Here is a 15,629-nt window from a genome sequence, read left to right as displayed (position 1 = left end):
AGGGTGTGATCCTTTGGCCCACAGTTCTATGAAAGCATCTCCTATTAAGACTCCCAACTAGGGCTTTTTTTTTTTCTTGGTGATACATAAAATAATCGTGCATTATACAATTGGTGACAGATTAGATGACACTAGGTATGTGACAGTACCCTTACTCATTAGAGGAAAAGTTTGCTTATACATATCAGCTAAATCATTTAAGAACTTCAAGAAAATATTTCACATGCTAAGTTTGACTTTAACCAAAATTTATTTAAAGAAACTGGGCTAAAACAAAGAACTTACTTTTTTATTATAGAAGTCACAGACAGCATTTACCCAATCCATCAGTAGTTTTACGCTTTCACTGTATTGTTCAAAGTGACCACTTTGCCTTTTGTCTTTTTTCTTACTGATAACAGCATCAGAATGGCATGACAGTGCAGGCATTGTTCTCTTCATACTCTGTGTGTGCTTTAAAAAGTCAATCTCCTCCTTTAACTGATCTAAATTAAGGGAAATATCCACCTGAAATACGAAAAGAGGATACATATCTTTATATTTTTCATATATTATTTTTGACCCACAGAAGCTAAAGTCTTCTATTATCATGACTTTTTTTTTTTTTAAGGCAAACACAATCTACGTGGAAGTGATGGAATGTGTAAGTGGTTAAGTGCCTGGGATCTGCGGCCACGCGAGCCTGGGTTCTAATCTCTCTGCTTCTGTTCAATGCTGAACCCTAACTCCAGTCTCCTCCCTCCCCTATGAAGTAATGACAATACGTACCTTATAGGGGCATTGAGAAGATTAGACTGGAATGTACTTAAAGCAGTTACCACAGTTCCTGGGACAGAAGAAAGTCTAGCTAGTAATAACTACTACTGTTAGTCTTTATTTGATGCAAAATGCTTTTATAAATCAATATTGAAAATTGATAAAAAGTACAAAATGTACCAAACGTACAATACCTGAAAAGCCAATACTATCTTCCAAAGCAAAGCCAGAGTTTTTTCTTTGTGCCTGTCCACAATATCCTTAGATAGGATTGTATTTCCTGCAAATGGAAAGATAGTCCGTTAGCACAATATATGTACACCTCAATTTTTAGTGACAAGAAAAGTTTTATAGTTACTCAATTTTTACCATGCTCATCATTCAACTGAATTCCTCGTGATTTAAGAATTTCAAGAACAATGTCAACATTGTGCATCTTTTGAAGACGACTTATTGCAGGAATCCTGAGTTTCTTTGAGAGATTCCAGTTTCGTGTGAGAAGTTCCATGGTTCGCCTAACAATAAAAGAATTTTCAGATGAAATTGTTAGATAAAAACATACACGAAAAATGAACTTCATTTAAATAATCACCCACATCCATCTTCCTGATTTAAAGGGTTTTAGGTTAGAAAGAACCCAAAATACTATCTCAAAACTCTGTTGCTCCATAGTTAGCAAATAGAGTTATTTCTCATTTAAGTCGGAGGGTTAAGGTCTGTGAACAGAATGTAAGAATGAAAAATAAGATGCACACACACAAATGCACACAGGAACAGAAAAACAAGGTTCTATAGGGAAAGGAAAGGAAAATGGACATTTATTGAGGGGCTACTGTATTCTACACATCAAGTAAGTGCTTTCTTTTATTTTAGTTCCCATGGCAAATCCCACAATCAGGCATTATTATCCCATTTTTGGCAGATGAAGAAACCAAAGTACAGAAAAGTAAAGTAAATTGCCTGTGATCATAAAGCTAGTAATGACAGGACTAAGATCAGAACTGAAACCCAGTTTTACAGTTTCCAAAGTCATGCTCTTGTACCTATACCAGATAAGATAAAAATGTTTAAGTGCCTACCTTAAGAAGTCATTTATACCACAGTTTAAATTCAAACTCTTAGTATCATCTAGTGTTTTACACTAGACAAAGATCCCTGTTTCCACAGGAAAATCAAGCCCCAACTGATTACCATATATAGTTAAAATTTGGTAGAATTGTTTACAGAACCATATTTCTAAAGGTTAGGAAGCAATGTACGATCATTGTAGGCCAACCACTCAGTCAACGTCTGAAGCGTTTCTGCAACACTAGACTGACTGTCACCTACAGCATCAGTGGATTAACCGTTCCCAAGTATCCTCAACTGACCTTGAAGACCTATGGTCATTTTGCTGACACTGAAGAAAACAGAAACTTGGTATGCAAGATCGAGTCTCTTAACTAGCAAGAGTTCCTGACCAATGACAAAGCATCAACACCCAACACTGGGAAGTCCTCAGTAACTCCTATAAAAGCACAAAAATGTCCTTCTTTGTCAAAAATAGCACATAAAGCCAATCACTGCTCCTCCTGGACAGTGGAAAAAGTCTAAAATCGTGAATTCCTATTGGCCAGAAAATAGATGTGGTGGCTTGGATTTATGAAATGAAAAATTAAATATAAAAATAATGTGGAAAACATTATCATCAAACACTCTGGCCTATATGGAAATTACTCAAGTGAGAGGAAGCTACAGTAAAGTTCAAAAGATTGTTACCTTGCCATGAGAATATATGATCAGAAAAGAAAAGAAAGTTCATGGAGATTTAACTTAGAAGGCAACAAGGGACATGCATGCTGCTTTTGAAGAACTGGGGATTCACAGAGATATAGGGATCCCTTCCTCACAAATGTCAAATGGAATATAAATTAGAGAGTTTCCTAGAAACAAGACGGATGTCTTCAATCCACATGTACTAAAGAAGCCAACCAAGGCACAGTGTAAAGGCCACTCCTTCCAGAACAGGCACTGGTAACTGTTGTCACACCAAAGCCAATGTTGAGGATTCCAGTTTGTTACTGAGGAAACAGCGTGTGATCTGAAGCCAGACATCTGGAGCTGATGTCCACCACCACTGTATAAAACCCTGGCAAGCCACTTTACGTCTTCGTCTCACGTTTCCTCACATGTAAAACAAGGTTAACACGACTAAAACTGGTCTCAAATGATGCACTCATGAACCCACTGCAGACTTAAAGCATTATTTAAATGTGTGATAGTTTAATTAGTTCCATGCTTTCCCCAACTCCTATTCTGGGGTATCAGTGGTTCCTACTCAGACACTGTCACATGCCAGCAGGGAGAAAAAAATGTGGATAGGAGACAAGGTTTCTGGGCCTAAAACTGACACCATTTCCCCAAACTTATCCCAACTTTTTTAAACCCTAGATTTATCCCATTACATAAAGGAGCAAGAAAGATTGTGTATGTATAGAAAAAAAGTGTTTTCCAGAAAATTTTAGTCTATTCTAGTGAGCAAAATAATTCCATTTCTTATACTTACACAAGACGCACCCCACACTGCAAGTCTACAGCAAGATTTGTAACAGCAAAATCAAATTCATCGAAAGGTGTCTGAACATGGTTCACAGGTAATCCCAGGAAGCTCAGGTGACGGGAAAGGTCACCTTCACCGCCTAGGAAGTTTCGTGAAAAAGCCAGAAGAATTTCTTTACTAGCCTATGGGAAAACAAGTGGCGGGTATTATATTCTAGAATTATAATTTTATTTACAATAAAAACATATTCTTCAAATCATTCTGTGCATATAGAAATAAAACTAATAGCAGTATAAAAAGACGGTCAGTTTCATATCCTATAGTAACAATGCGAACCTCATATATTTCCAATTTAAGACTTTTAAAGAAAGTGCTCATAATTAATAATACACTCTAAAAATTAGCATTAATTTTTTTTTTTTTTTTGCGGTACACGGGCCTCTCACTGTTGTGGCCTCTCCTGTTGCAGAGCACAGGCTCTGGATGCGCAGGCTCAGCGGCCATGGCTCACGGGCCCAGCCGCTCCGTGGCATGTGGGATCCTCCCGGACTGGGGCACGAACCCGTGTCCCCTGCATCGGCAGGCGGAGTCTCAACCACTGCGCCACCAGGGAAGCCCCCCCCCAAAAAATTAGCATTAATTTGATAACATACTAAATTACGAAAGAAATTTTCTCCCAAATTAATTCCTCAGAAGCATAGTTACAGTCATTCTCAAATCAAAGTTAAGAACAGGGTGATATGCTGGTGAAATGTCAACCAACAAAAGTTGGCAGGGTTAGACCTACTGGGTAGGCATTCTTATTCTACTCCAGAGTCCTGTTCTTTGGGAAACTCACTTTTTCTAAGGAGGAAATATACAATAAAAACAGACAGAAGTCTTAAATGTGAAATATAAAACAAATATAAAATGAAAACTATACCTTGAACTCAGCATCTTTACAGAAGAGACAAGGATCATGATCAATAAGTCTGGAGATTTTAGCATAATCAAGGAAACAAACCAGCAACAATAGCTTTTTCAATGTAAACTTAGACAAAGCTTCTTCATGACCTGTAATAAAATACAAAAGAGCCTAGCAAGTTAACCTGTGCAAGTTTTTTTTTTTTTTCGGTTCTGAAATATTTTTCTATATTTATTTATTCTGTTGTGCTTTTAGTCTATATATTCCTACTGAGGATTCTTGAGATGAGTTTTATATTTTAAAGTCAAATTATCTTGGAAATATCTTTATAAGATTATAAAACTCCTTATATTTACCTTTTTTGGGGCTGGGTTGGTTGCTTTGTTTTGGCAGGGGGAACGTAAATTGGTGCAGCCACTATGGAAAACAGTATGGAGGTGCCTCAAAAAACTAAGACTAGAACTACATATGATCCGGCAACTCCACTGCTGGGTATACATCCAAAGAAGACAAAAATGCTAATTCAAAAAGATACATGCACCCCACTGTTCATAGCAGCATCATTTACAATAGCCAAGAGATGGAAGCAACAACCTAAGTGTCCATCAAGAGATGAAGGGATAAAGAAGATGTGGTATGTACATAATATATAGACATATAGATATATCTGCAGTTGAGGCAGAACCACTTACCATCTCCATATAGATGAGGAACGGTCGGGTGCCTATACTCGGCTGCAATATCAGGATTCCAAAGCAAGCGATTCAGAATAAACATTGCCAACCCTGTGACATCACTGTTGTCTTCCAAAGGGATGAGTTCTCCATATATTGTCTAAAAAGAAATTCATGCTAAAGTTGGGACTGTGTCATCTCTGAGGATCACTGAGATGCAGAAGGGGAAAGACAGACAATGACGGTCTAAGGAACTGGTGCTGTTCTACGTCCTAGATAGTATGGGAATAATAGGAATATTTGCTACAACTCTTTGGACTGAACAAATATGTTTTGTACAATTTTTAGTGCATATAGTATATTTCACAATGAAAAAGAGACGAAAGCTCATGACTAAGACAAATTCTTAAAAATCATGTGACAAGTAATATTTACATTTTAATTTTTTCCTTTAAGAACTATCAAATGTAGGCCTGTTGCTCAAATTTAATTATAACTGCCCCACAGTATATCATGAAGGTGCAACAGACACGTAAATAATTCTAAACTTTCTAATAGTTAACAAATGGAAAACCATCTGTAAACCATGGTTTGAAACCATCTGGGACTCTCAGATCTGTATATAATCGATTAAAATATGTCATTAATTTAACATCAATATGATTATTATTAACGATTTTTAAAGCAATTAGAAAAAACTAAAAATATATCAAATTATATTTTATAATCTTACACTGACAAAACTAGACAAATCATGGAAAAGTATTAATATCTGCCAAAATACAGAAATTTTATCTTTATTTACTTTTATTTTTGGCCTGTGATGCTTTTTTAAGATCCTCAAAGGTCACACCCACTAGCAGAACCCTAAGGTGTGGTGTAAAGTAGAATGTTTTGTCCACAATCCCTTCCCTTTAAAAAGTCTTATTCCCAACAAATGGCATAGACTTGCTGTGTCTCTTGTGAGAGAACAAATATTTCTGCCTCATTTGTGTCTGGACAGATAATGCACTTTGGCCAGAAATATGTCTGGTAGTGATGCACACTACATGTAAGCAGATGTTTTAAAAGGCATTGCATGTTTCCACCGAACTCTCCTACGTTTTACCTCTGCCACAAAAAAGCTATTCCCCAAAGAGACAGGTTCTACTTTAATTGAGGTTCTGGAACTATTTGACATGTGAAAGCACAGCCAGGTGATACATAATTTTCTAATTAATCTTTCAGTGAAAGAAATAAGAAATTGAATTGAATTTCAAATCAATTGAAATAAGAATTAAAGTAAGAAGTCTTAGCAAGGACACTATCGAGCTGAGTGACCAGAGTAGGCTTCTTATTCATTGCCTCAATTCCTTGATAAATAGCCAGAATATTGTAAAGATTCCTTTCAGTACCAAAGATTTTTTTATTCAAAAGCCTAGAAGTAATTGAAGCAAGAATGAGATATCCCACATGACAAAAGTAAAAAGCCTAAACAAAATATGAGTACACCAATAAAAGACTAAAGGAAATGGAAACACTGTAATAAAAGAATATTTTTAAGAGGCAACTCCTAGTGGCTTTCTAATTCAGTTAGTTTTAACATTCTAAATATTATTGAACCATGCACCATGAGAAAAACTCAAATTCCGATGACGTTTTCATGAGAGGTATTCCATCAAAATGGTTCCAAAGGCATCAGACTGATGTAGATTCCAGTCCCGACCAGTCATTGGCATTCAGCGAGTCACTTAACATCTGAGCTTCTGTTTTGTCAGAGAAGTTGAAATAATAATATATACCTCACTGGGTTTTATAGAGATTTAAACTAGGAAATGTATTTACAACACCCTGGTATTGTCATTGGTAAATGCTCAGAAAGGAGCTAACTATACTTGTTATTACATCTGGTACCAAATTATATATTGTATATATTTAAGAAACTAACAGGAAAATTGCTATATAACAAAACGGCAATAATATATAATGATAGGGTCTATTAACCTAATAAGCATTTATTAAGGGACCTTAAATTTCATACTGAAAGATCAATTAAGCTAACCAAATGACTTTATAAGTGAAACCATCATTTTATTAAAGAGTCTATTAAAAGTATATAATAAAAAGATGTTTCTTTTTTCAAAAACTGAAAGGTGTACTTACCTCTAGGCCGATTCGTAGCCACAAAGGATTATATGACAACAACCAATTCAAGACTTTCTGCCGTTCTCCTGAAATACATGTGAAAAGGAAGTAAGGTCAGATCACTAACCAAATAGAGACAGTAAATAAAATTTCATGGAGAGAAATCAGTGGCCAAAAAGGAAAATCACATATATGAAATAAGTTAAAGTATACTTCCACTCTTTAATATACGTACATGATCACATTTAAGTTTGTGAGATTCTAGGCCACAAAGTGAAACCATGTACATATATTTGACCCTGAAATAAAAAATTTCTAGAGTGTTTTTAACCGATTAATCTCAAGATTTCTATAATCTTCTTACCCACATCTTTCCAGAGGTGTCTGTCTTTTCGAACAATTAGCCGCCTAGCTTCAATTTCAATTTCAAGCTTTTTCATAGCTTTTACCATTTTTTCAGAAGTAAATAAGCGACACGCAGCACGACGTAATCTATTCAACCTGCAGCGAGCGGTATAAGCTCTGAGAGACACTTCATCCTTGGTAGGAGCTCTCGGGACACTTATTTTATGTTGACTCTCTACTCCCAAAAGAAGAGTGGAAGCATTTACTGGGTAAAAACAAAAGAAAGAATGTTTCTGGTTAAACAGTATTTATATACATTTTAAAACCCAGCAATAGATGCAATTGAAGATGGCCACTAGAGAACGTATTCCCCGCCCCTTCCAGCCTGCTTCTTCTCTTTCCCACCTCAAAATAAAGGTGTCACCATTCACTCAGAACCTTAGACCATCCTACCATTGCAGCATCTTGGCTCTGCCTTCAAACTGTATCCCAAGTCTAACCATTTCTCACAACCACTATTGTCCAGGTTCCAACATGATCACCTCTAACCCAGACTAATGGGAGAGCCTCCCTGACTGTTTTCGCTGCTTCCACCCTCTTTATAAATTAGAAAGCTAAGCTGCTAAAGAATGTGATTTGTTAAAATCAGTTAAATTTTGAAATGCAATTTGAATTTTTATAAAACACATTTTCTCTCAAAAAGAGAACTAAAAATCATGCTTTGTTTACTTTTGGAAAATAAAGAAAAGTGCCTCAGAGATCATCTAATCAAAGGGCCTTTTCATGTAAAATTCCCATACACACTTCTCTGACACTTACAGACCAGTGTCTGCTGGAACACTGCAGCAATGGAGAAAGCATCTCCCTAAAGTCAGCCTGGGTGCTGCTTTGGCAAGTTAAATATTTTAAAGGGTTTTTCCTTATCTTGAGTAGAACTGATCCCAATACCAACTTCCATGGGAGAGCAGCCCAAGTGAAGCTTCCTTCTCTCAGGGGAAAACTCTTTAAATATTTGAAGAATACCATGTTTCCATCCTGTTCTATACTTGAGTTTTTCTCTTTTCCAGAACAAACACTGAAATATTTTTAAAATTCCCCATAATCAACTGGTTTTCAGAGCCCTCATAATTTTATACTTGTCTACAAACTCCTTAAACTAAGGTACAGTGGAGACAACATCCCTAATCAGGCCACACAAGACTTAAATTGATTCACCAGGACATTACACTTTATTAATGCAGCTAAGACTGAACTGGATTTCTAGGCAGCCATGTCTCACTGTTAGTGCAGATTGAATCTATACTAAAATAAAACCCATTCACTGCCAAGGCTAGAAATCGAACTGGCTGAGGAGCAGGAAGATAAAGCAAAAAGAAAAAGTAAAGTTCGGAACTTTCAGCACAAAATTCTCACCCGCACAATCTTGAGCATTTGTGTTAATGATCTAGTGAGCCATGCCATTAACTACAATACAATAAACATGTATAACTAAAGAATGAAAAATCACGTTAAAAAACTACCTGTTAAGGGACTTCCCTGGTGGCGCAGTGGTTAAGAATCTGCCCGCCAATGCAGGGGACCCGGGTTCGAGCCCTGGTTCAGGAAGATCCCACATGCCACGGAGCAACTAAGCCCGTGGGCCACAACTACTGAGCCCATGTACTGCAACTACTGAAGCCCGCGTGCCTAGAGCCAGTGCTCCACAACAAGAGAAGCCACCACAATGAGAAGCCCATGCACTGCAATGAAGAGTAGCCTCCGCTCGCCACAACTAGAGAAAGCCCATGCGCAGCAACAAAGACCCAATGCAGCCAAAAATAAATATAAAATAAATAAATAAAATTTTTTTAAAAAATAAAAGTAAAAAAATTAAATATTAAAAAAAACAACTACCTGTTAAAAGTATTATTTAATTTAAACATTAACTAAATGTTTACCTTCAGAAATATTTGTTTTTACAGTGAAGTCATCAGGAGTTAATATAAAATTTAGCCACCAAGTAAAGCCCTGTTCCTGCTTTTCCTTCCAGCGTTCATCATAAAATATGTTTTTTGCAGCAAACGGCATTGGGTGTCTAGGAATACCTAAGAATACAACTAGGTTATGGCATAAGAAATTTTCCTTTAAATTATTATACAATCTATAGCAAAAGACCATTTTTACCAGCAAAACCACCTTTAAAACACTGAACAATGTTTGCTTTTTTACTACTTGCTAGAAATAGTTGAAAGCATTTTGGGTATAAAACGTAGTCAAAGTAAAAGAGAAAAAGTATGGCAGTACCTCCTGGTTTTTTAAAAATCCCAAGTAAAGTGAGTCAATTTCATTGAACTCTGAGAAAATATCCTGTTATTTGAATACACACTTTAACAATTTTTCAAAGCTTTTATTTGACAAAAAAGTATCAATTCATTTCCATTTGAAATGCAATTAATGCTTCATTCCATGTCAGTTTTTCATAGACTTTAAAGATATTAAACACTTGCCTGTTTTTAGTGGTTTTATGAAGGTCAAATTAGATTGTGCCACAGGAACAATGGGTTTTGTCTTTTTGTTTGTTTTAAAATTAGGAGTTCTGTGTCCTAAAGAATCTAAAATATGAGAAAACAGAAATTAAAAAATGAAATAAATTCTGTGAATGAACTGTTGTCAAGTTAAGATTTGGGCTCTCCAAAATCATATCCGTTTAGAAAACGCTGAATAAACACTATGTGCCAGGTTATGAACTCGGGTAATAAAACTTATGTCTGGAAGTTACAGATCAGAAGCTAAAATATATTTTGTGTCTACAGAAGCTAGGGTTCAGATTCAACCAGTTCACTGTGTGTGTATATACAGCAGACTCCGTGCTAGATGCTGAGAATGCAGAATGGAAAGATGTGGTCCCGGCCCTCAGGAAGTTCTCGGTCTAGTACAGAAGTGTAGAAAGAATCACAATACACTATGGAAGAAGTACACATGAGGAGTCATGGGACAAGGGGAGGGAGAGCTAAGTCACCTAAACAGCAGGACAGCCTCCTGGCGGGGGTGACCCTGAGCTGACCCTGCAGTGGACGTGACACACCAGGAATGGGGGGCCTTTCGCTGAACTGCAAAGTGCCCAGAGCCAAGAATACAGATAAGAAAAACAAGACAAAAGAGAGGTTAGAAGAGGAAGAAAAGAATTCAATACTATTAAAAATAACAGTGACAGCTAATAGTTGAATACTTTGTGCCAGGCACTATCAGAGTCTTGTAATTTAGGTTACCTCATGCAATCATCACCAGAAACCTATGAGAAGTGCACTTTTATTCTCTACATTTTATGGAATCAGGATACTGGAGCTTAGAGCAACTAAGCCACTTGGTCAAAGTCACGCATGCTAGTAGGTGGCAGAGCTGGACAGTATAGCTCCAGAGCCTGCACTATTATTCAGTTAGAAGTACCTGGTGGGCCAGTGAAGGATTAAAGCCCAGGCAGGAACACCATCATATATATTTCAGAAGACAGAATGGACAATGGACTGAAAGGAGTCAAGAGTAGAGATGGAACCCCAAAGGAAGCTATCCCAGGGGCCTAAGTTAGCTATGATGAGAACTTAAAGGAACACGGAAGCAGTGGAGACAGATTAGAGAAAAGTTATTTTCACAGCAGAACTAACAAGGCTTAATGTCAACTGACTAGGCAAGTGATGGAGAATGAGAGCCCCGATGGGTCCCCGTGCCTCACCCCGGTGATGAGTGAGATAGTGGGTGGTCCCTATAAGTAACCTGTCCGAACGCAGTTCACTCCCTCAAAGGCAGGTTTCACACCAGCTTGCACTGCTGCTCAATACAAACAAGAAGTCAATTAATTAAAAAATGGACAGAAGAGCTGAATAGACATTTTTCCAAAGAAAACATACAGATGGCTAACAGATACATGAAAACATGCTTAGCTTACATCACTAACCATCAGGGAAAGGCAAATCAAAAGCACATTGAGCAAATCACCTCACACCTGTCAGATGGCTGGTATTAAAAAGACAACAAATAACAAGTTTGGAAGGGTGTGGAAAAAAGGGAACCCTTGTTGGTGCAGCCACTATGGAAAACATTATGGGGATTTATCAAAAAATTTAAAACAGAACTACCAAATGATCCAGTACTTCCACTCCTGGGTACTTTCTGAAGAAATGAAAACACTACCTGGGAAAGACACATGTTCACAGCAGCATCATTTACAACAGCCAAGGTGAAAACAACCTAAGTGGTCATCGATGTTGTATACATATGCCATGAAATATTAATCAGCCATAAGAAAGAATGAAATCTTGCCATTTTCAACAACATGGATGGATCCTGAGGGCATTATGCTGAGTGAAATAAGTCAGAGAAAGACAAATACCATATGATCTCACTTACATGTGGCATCTGATGGAAACACAAAAACAAAAAACAAACTCACAGGGCTTCCCTGGTGGCACAGTGGTTGAGAATCTGCCTGCCAATGCAGGGGACACGGATTCAAGCCCTGGTCTGGGAAGGTCCCACATGCCGCAGAGCAACTAGGCCCGTGAGCCACAACTACTGAGCCTGCGCTTCTGGAGCCTGTGGTCCGCAACAAGAGAGGCCGCGACAGTGAGAGGCCTCGCACCGTGATGAAGAGTGGCCCCCGCTCGCCGCAACTAGAGAAAGCCCTTGCACAGAAATGAAGACCCAACACAGCCAAAAATAAATAAATAAAATTTTAAAAAAAGAAAATAAACTTGTTTAAAAAAAAAAAAACAGATACAGAGAACAGATTGGTGGCTGCCAGAGATGGGGCTGGAGGTGGTGGTGAAATGGGTGAGGGGGTCAAAAGTTACAAACTAAAAAAAACTAAAAAAAAAAAAAATTAATAGCTAAAAAAACTAAAAAAATAAATAAATAACCCCTAAAAAAACTAAAAAAAAAAAAAAAAAGTTACAAACTTCCAGTTATAAAGTAAGTCCTGGGGGTGCGATGTCCAGTGGGGCGGCTGGACAAGACTGCGCTGTGTATTTGAAAGTTGTCATGAGAGCAAATCTGAAAAGCTCCCACGTAATAAGAAATTTTATTATAATTATGTGCGATGAGAGATGTTAAGAAGAAGAACAACAAAAGAGGATACCTGGACAGAATGGCAACAGCAACATGGCTAGAATGTTGTTGAATAATAAGAAGGCAGGCTGGATACGGGGAGGTCACATGAAGACAATCTTAAATGACAGAATAAGGAGCTTGGAAATCATCTGGTGAAGGCAGAGGGCCACTGAAGGTTCTGAGGCAGGAAGCAGGTAAAGCCACGTACTGGACACCAAGTGCCTCGAGCTAACTGGCACATCACAAGTTTGAGGCTGGTGGATCTCCAAAACTGTCATCCTTGGTTGGTGCCCAAAATAGAAACCTCATGTCTACCCGCTCTCTCTCTTACTCATATCACAGTAGGATAGAAAGATGTGGTGGAACATGTACGTTGTAGACAGGGAGACCTGAGTTTAAACCGTGGCTCTGTTTTAGGAGATCCTGTGACCTTGGGCAAGTTACTGGCCCTTTGGAGGCTGAGATAAGGGACTTAGAGAAGGAAGCCATTCTATACAGCGGGGACAATTAACAGCAAACACCCTGAGGGAAGAGAACATTGAAGGGTCAAGTATACCAAGGAAGCCAGGGTGACAGAAGCAAGAAGGACAGAGAGGAACGTCGGCGGTTGGGAGGAGGTTGGGGCAACACAGAGCTTCCAGGGCCTGGTGCATCATCATTGTAAGAACTTGGCTTCCAGTGAGATGAAAGGTCATCAGGGGTGTAGTAACGGACACTGTTAGAATCCACTTAACAAATATTTGAAAAGTATCGCCCTGGTTGCTCAGTGGAAAATAGACTCCAGAGAAGGCAAGGGTGAAAGCAAGGTCTGTTAGGGGGCTTGCAGTGTCACAGACAGGCTCGGATGGTGCCGTCAGAAATGGTGAGAAGTGATCCAACCCTGAATGCATTGACACTTGGAAGGAACAGAAGATAGGATTTGTCGATGGACTGAATCTGGAATCAGGCAGACTGTGTGCATTTATAGAGAAAGGGTAGGAGAGAAACACACTTAGGGACAATCCCAAGGTTTGGGGCCTGAAGTGAGAGGAGGTCATAACAGAAGTGCTGTGTCGGGAGTGATACACCAGGTACACGTGTCACAGGAGTGGGGATAGCCAAAGGCTGGTTTTGGACAAATTAAAGATGCTCATTTTCCAGTCAAGTAGAAATATTAGATGTTGGATAAATAAGTCTACAGATTAGAGGTCCATCCCAAAGATATAAAATTGTGAGGCCTCCATGTACAGATAGTATTGAAAGCTGTGAGATGGCCTGAGATCATTAAGAGAATGAGTGGAAGTATGGAAAAGGTTCAGTGACTAAGTCTTCGTGTACTCCAAGGTTGAGAGGCTGGAGAGACACAGAGTGATCCACAGAGAAACCGGAGAAGCAGCCAGTGCCGTGGGAAAAGAACCAGGAGGAAGCGGGGATGGCAGGATAAAGCATTTCAAGAAGAAAGAGATTCAAAGCATCCGTCTGCCTAATAGTTCAAGATGAAGACTGAGAAATAGCCACTGGACTCAAAGTGTGGGTGTGTTCATGACCTTGACAGGAAAAGTTTTAGTAGAGTCGTCAAAATCTGGTTGAAGTGGTTTCAGCAAATAGGAGAGGAACTGGAAACAGCTAACATAAGCAACCTTCAAAGTGATTTTTTTTTTACATTAGAAAGCACCTTTTAATTCAAGCACAATGTTTACCGGGAAAAGTATACAGAACTCAGTGACCTATCACAAAGTGAATACCTAGGTTCTTTCAAAGAGTTTTGCTTAAAAGAAAGCAGAAGAAAGGACCAGGGCCTGAACGAGTAAGTGGTATCAGTAAAAAGTCTTTGTTTCTTTAGGAGTTGGAGGTAAGAATGGCACATCTGTGTGTCAACCAGAAATGACCCAGTAGGGGGTAAAACACTGGAGATGTGGGAGACAGAAGGCAGCTGCTAAAGCAACGTCCGTGTAGAGGGCGTGGGGCTTTTGGTGCCGGTAGAGCCCGGCCTCACTGGGCATGCAGACCTTTCAGGCTGTAATATGAGGGAAGGGAGCCGTGGATGAAAACACAGCGGGGTGGTGGATGCTGCGGAAGTTTCCCCGCAGTGAGGCAGGAAGCAGGTTGGGGAAGGAGCAGGGCACCAGCTCCAGAGCCCTCCTGCCCAGGTGGTGCCCCAGCCCGACCACTTCCTACCCGTGACCTTAGGCAAATTACTCAGCTTCTGGATGCGTACATTCCCTCATCTTAAACATGTATTCATGACAACATCTACTCAGTATGATTGCTGTAGGTAGGTGTGAGAGGAGGAAAGAGCAAAGCACTTACAACCGGGGCCGCGGAGAATGCAGTCAGTAAATGTTCACTGCTGTTACCCATCCTGAGCGGAGGAAGGGGGTGCTCGAGAAGAAGGGAGGGGTGAGATAGGCTGCAGCAAAGTGATGAAGTCAGTAAGCCAGGAAGATGGAGCCAAGAGGAGCTACGGGCTTCACAGCGGTTAGTGGTCAGGAATTTGAAGACCAACCAGCAAGGTTCAGGCACAGAGCAGGCAGACTTGGACTGGGATTGGAATCTGCCAGACAAGCACAATGAACGTAAGAGAGGTGAATAAAGGGATTATGAGGAACTGCGGAATCCAAGCTGAATAAGTAAGAAAGTGAGGATATAATGAGGTGAGGGCTGGGGAAATGGGGCTGGATTAGTTGGGATTCTAGAGAAAATGCTGAGATCATAGCGAGGGAGATGCCTTTAGGACAGTGTGGCCTAAGTAGGCTGGAACTCACAAGCCAGGATATTGGAAGGCTCTCTTACAAGGATCTTGAAATCATAAAGAATCATCGTAAAGTAGTAGTTTTGGAGAAGGTCTCGTGAGCCAAATGTAAAAATCTCGAGTTATCTCTCACTGTAACGAGGAGAACTCTGGTGGGAGAGTATGAAAAACGAACTTCAAGCTGTTTGTTGCTGTTTGCTTTCTTTTCGTTTTTTTTTTAAGGAAGGAGAAGCAATAGTCTGGAAGCAGATATGGGACGGCAGGCGGTCCGTTGTCCCACCAAGATACTCAAGGCCAGAGGAGCAGGAGAGAAGACAGCCAGGGCTGGAGAGGTTGGCATGAGGGCAGTGTTCTCGGGGGAGGGCCAGGCTCAGCGTGGGAGCAGGAGGGAGTATCCAGAAGACAGGTGCTAAGGGCAGTGAGTCCACAGGGCACAGGCCCTGTAAAGAGCTGCGGAGAAGGAGTGGACGATGG

The 15,629-nt window shown here is 39.5% G+C and overlaps 1 protein-coding gene across 3 annotated transcripts in view; it reads right to left on the bottom strand.

The window, feature by feature from the left end:
* Positions 1-15,629, bottom strand: part of ASPM (assembly factor for spindle microtubules) — a 58,637-nt gene that overhangs the window by 29,421 nt on the left and 13,587 nt on the right. For all 3 annotated transcript variants that reach the window (XM_081225684.1, XM_081225683.1, XM_081225685.1), the window contains exons 4-13: positions 9,829-9,933; positions 9,280-9,426; positions 7,362-7,607; positions 7,016-7,083; positions 4,892-5,033; positions 4,218-4,348; positions 3,302-3,477; positions 1,126-1,271; positions 951-1,036; positions 286-507 (exon numbers count right to left, since the gene is read on the bottom strand). In XM_081225684.1, coding sequence (XP_081081810.1) covers positions 286-507; positions 951-1,036; positions 1,126-1,271; positions 3,302-3,477; positions 4,218-4,348; positions 4,892-5,033; positions 7,016-7,083; positions 7,362-7,607; positions 9,280-9,426; positions 9,829-9,933 — 1,469 coding nt within the window. The remainder of the gene's footprint in view (positions 1-285; positions 508-950; positions 1,037-1,125; positions 1,272-3,301; positions 3,478-4,217; positions 4,349-4,891; positions 5,034-7,015; positions 7,084-7,361; positions 7,608-9,279; positions 9,427-9,828; positions 9,934-15,629) is intronic.

Source organism: Mesoplodon bidens (genome assembly GCF_964165515.1).
Source record: "Mesoplodon bidens genome assembly, chromosome: 2".
Taxonomy (NCBI): Eukaryota; Metazoa; Chordata; class Mammalia; order Artiodactyla; family Ziphiidae; genus Mesoplodon; species Mesoplodon bidens.
This window is presented reverse-complemented; position numbering and strand designations above follow the sequence as displayed.